This window comes from Dermacentor silvarum, chromosome 8 (assembly GCF_013339745.2).
Source record: "Dermacentor silvarum isolate Dsil-2018 chromosome 8, BIME_Dsil_1.4, whole genome shotgun sequence".
Taxonomy (NCBI): domain Eukaryota; kingdom Metazoa; phylum Arthropoda; class Arachnida; order Ixodida; family Ixodidae; genus Dermacentor; species Dermacentor silvarum.
The window spans coordinates 90,672,704-90,675,127 of NC_051161.1; the positions used below are offsets into that span (position 1 = coordinate 90,672,704).

Genomic DNA, 2,424 nt, shown 5'->3' on the forward strand with positions numbered 1-2,424 from the left:
AATACCAGACGTTCCACATTGAGTCGAAAATTAGGAAAGCTCTCATGGTCGCACCGATACCTAAGAACATGCACCCACAACACGATCAGGAAAGACTCCAGCACAGAGCCAAACACTTGACAACAAAGCTAAGCAGGATGCCACCCGAGATGGTTGCCTTAACAGACGCCGCCCTTGGTGGAGACGGAAGCTCCCTCTCAGTGGTAGTCGACGGGTCCGGAGTAGAACAGGGCGCGATATATACAAGCGGAGTAGACGCCACGGGTGGACGACTGGAACGACTTCCCGTCGCTCGTGGCCGCCTGAGGCGCAGCCGGCGTCTTGTGTGCCACCGCTACTGCGCGCTGCCTTCTTCCGGCGCCAAGAGCCGTCTGGCAACAGTGTGCAGGATACATCCCTCAGCTGCCGGAGTACGAGGTCCGTGTCGCGGTGTACGCGGACGACATCGCGCATGTTCGCCAGTGGTCCCACCGCCAGGGGCAGTGTTGTGCGCGGGTGTGTACAGTCGGCACTCGACGCAGTCGACGAGTACGTGCGCGGCATCGGCCTCACTCTGTCGGCGGCAAAGACCGAGGCGATGCTCGTCCATCCACGCTACGGGGCCCACCGATCGGCGCCGTGTTTCTCCCTTCGCGGTGAGAGCCTCCCGTGGCGGATGAAAGTGCGCTATCTCGGCCTCATCGTGGACCACCGGCTCAAGTGGCAGCCGGCAGTGGCTGCCCTGCGCAAGGGAACCAAACGGGTGGCGAGTGCCGCGCGCACCCTCTTGGCCCGCGGTCAGGGCTGCTCCCCCACCTTGGCACTGCGACTCTACAATTCGGTGGCATCGGCGAGATTACTGTACGGCCTGCCGCTCGCTGACCTCAGCCCAGCGAAGTGGGAGGCACTGGATATGGATCACCGAGCCGTTGTTCGACAACTCCTGTGCCTCCCACACACGTCACCAGTGGGCGCCACACTCGCCGAGGCTGGCGAGACCCCCATCTCCCTGCGCGCCGTGGGGAGGGCGCTGGGCCACGTTGAGCGACTGCATCGTTCGTCACACGGGCAGCAGCTGATTGACCGGTTTCGTTCCCTGCCCAACTCCGGCATGGGGCGCCGCGTCGTCGAGTTCGCCAGCCTTGTCGGCGCGGGACCGTCGTGTGCGTGGCTGCCGCCCCCTCCGCATCGCCGCCGCCGTCTAGACATTCGCATCACCGTGCCTGGGGTCCGGGGAAAGCGCAACACCGCCGCCTGCGCCCTGCGACAGGAGACGGCCGCGGTAATCGAGGAGCAGCTCGCCGGCCGCGTCCTGGTGTACACTGACGGCTCTGTGCTCCGGGACGGCGCGGCTTCGGCGGCGTGCGTTGCCCCCGAGCTCTCGGCGCAGTTCCAGTGCCGTGTCCTGTGTGCTGTGTCGTCAACGCATGCCGAGCTGGCCGCCATTGACCTGGCTGCCGAGCTGCTGCTCCAGCTTCCTGTTCAGCGAGCGGCCGTCCTGACGGACTCACGAGCGGCGCTCTCCATTCTGGCCGGAGAAGATCACGGCCCCACGCTCGCTCGCCGGCTCCGGTGCAAGCTTGACGGCGTTTGCGAGCGGAGATGCGACCTCGTGTTCCAGTGGGTGCCTTCTCACATTGGCCTGCAGGGAAACGAGGAAGCAGACCGGCTCGCAAAGGAGGCCCATTCCTCGTCGGTCCCGTTGTCGCGGTTCGTGACGCGGTTTGACGTCGCCCGCCACTCCGTGGCCGGCTATGTGAGGACGCAGCACCCCGACCCTCGCGTCGCCGGCGGCATTCCCCCCAGGTTGCTGCCCCGCAGAGGCCTGAGCCGGCGAGACCGCGCTCTCATCCTGCGACTCCGCATCGGCTGCGCCCGGACGGCCGAAAGGTTGCATCGGCTGACGGGTGAGGGCTCGCCGTCCTGTGGGGAGTGCGCCGACGTCGAGACGGTTGAGCACGCCCTCCTCCAGTGCCCCGCGCGTGCATCGGAGCGCGACGCACTTGTCGCGGCATACCATCGCCTCGGGTTGCCCGCGGATACCACACGGCAACTCCTGTTCCCAGCCACACACCCCTCCATTGCCAGACACGCCTTCGCGTCGTTACTTGTTTACTTGGAGGATGCCGACCTGCGCTCTCGGCTGTGAGTCGAGCCGCCTTCACTTCCTGGCCTTGCTGCTCGTTTTTTTTTTTTTTTTTGCTCTCTCTTCTCCCCTCTACCCCACTTTCTCACTAGCCTGTCACTATATGTCCCTCACCCCCTTCCCTGTACAGCGCTGTTGAGGTGCCCTCCCCCGAGAGGCAGTTACGGCGTTGTACTTTTCTCTTCTCTTCCTTTTAAAATCACTCACACACGCCACGGCAGCGGAGGAAGCGGCGATCGCCCTGGCGTGCGTTAGCACGGACGCGAGGGTGATCGTTAGCGACAGTAAATCGGCAGTAA

At 64.4% G+C, this 2,424-nt stretch overlaps 1 protein-coding gene across 1 annotated transcript; it reads left to right on the top strand.

The window, feature by feature from the left end:
• Positions 1 to 451: 451 nt before the first annotated feature.
• Positions 452 to 2,128, top strand: LOC119462268 (uncharacterized). Its single transcript, XM_037723611.1, has one exon. The coding sequence runs from the start codon at positions 452 to 454 to the stop codon at positions 2,126 to 2,128; it is 1,677 nt and encodes a 558-aa protein (XP_037579539.1).
• Positions 2,129 to 2,424: the final 296 nt, after the last annotated feature.

Excerpts from the sequence above, each read along its gene's own strand:
- LOC119462268 (XM_037723611.1), top strand. The coding sequence starts at position 452 with ATGTTCGCCAGTGGTCCCACCGCCAGGGGCAGTGTTGTGCGCGGGTGT.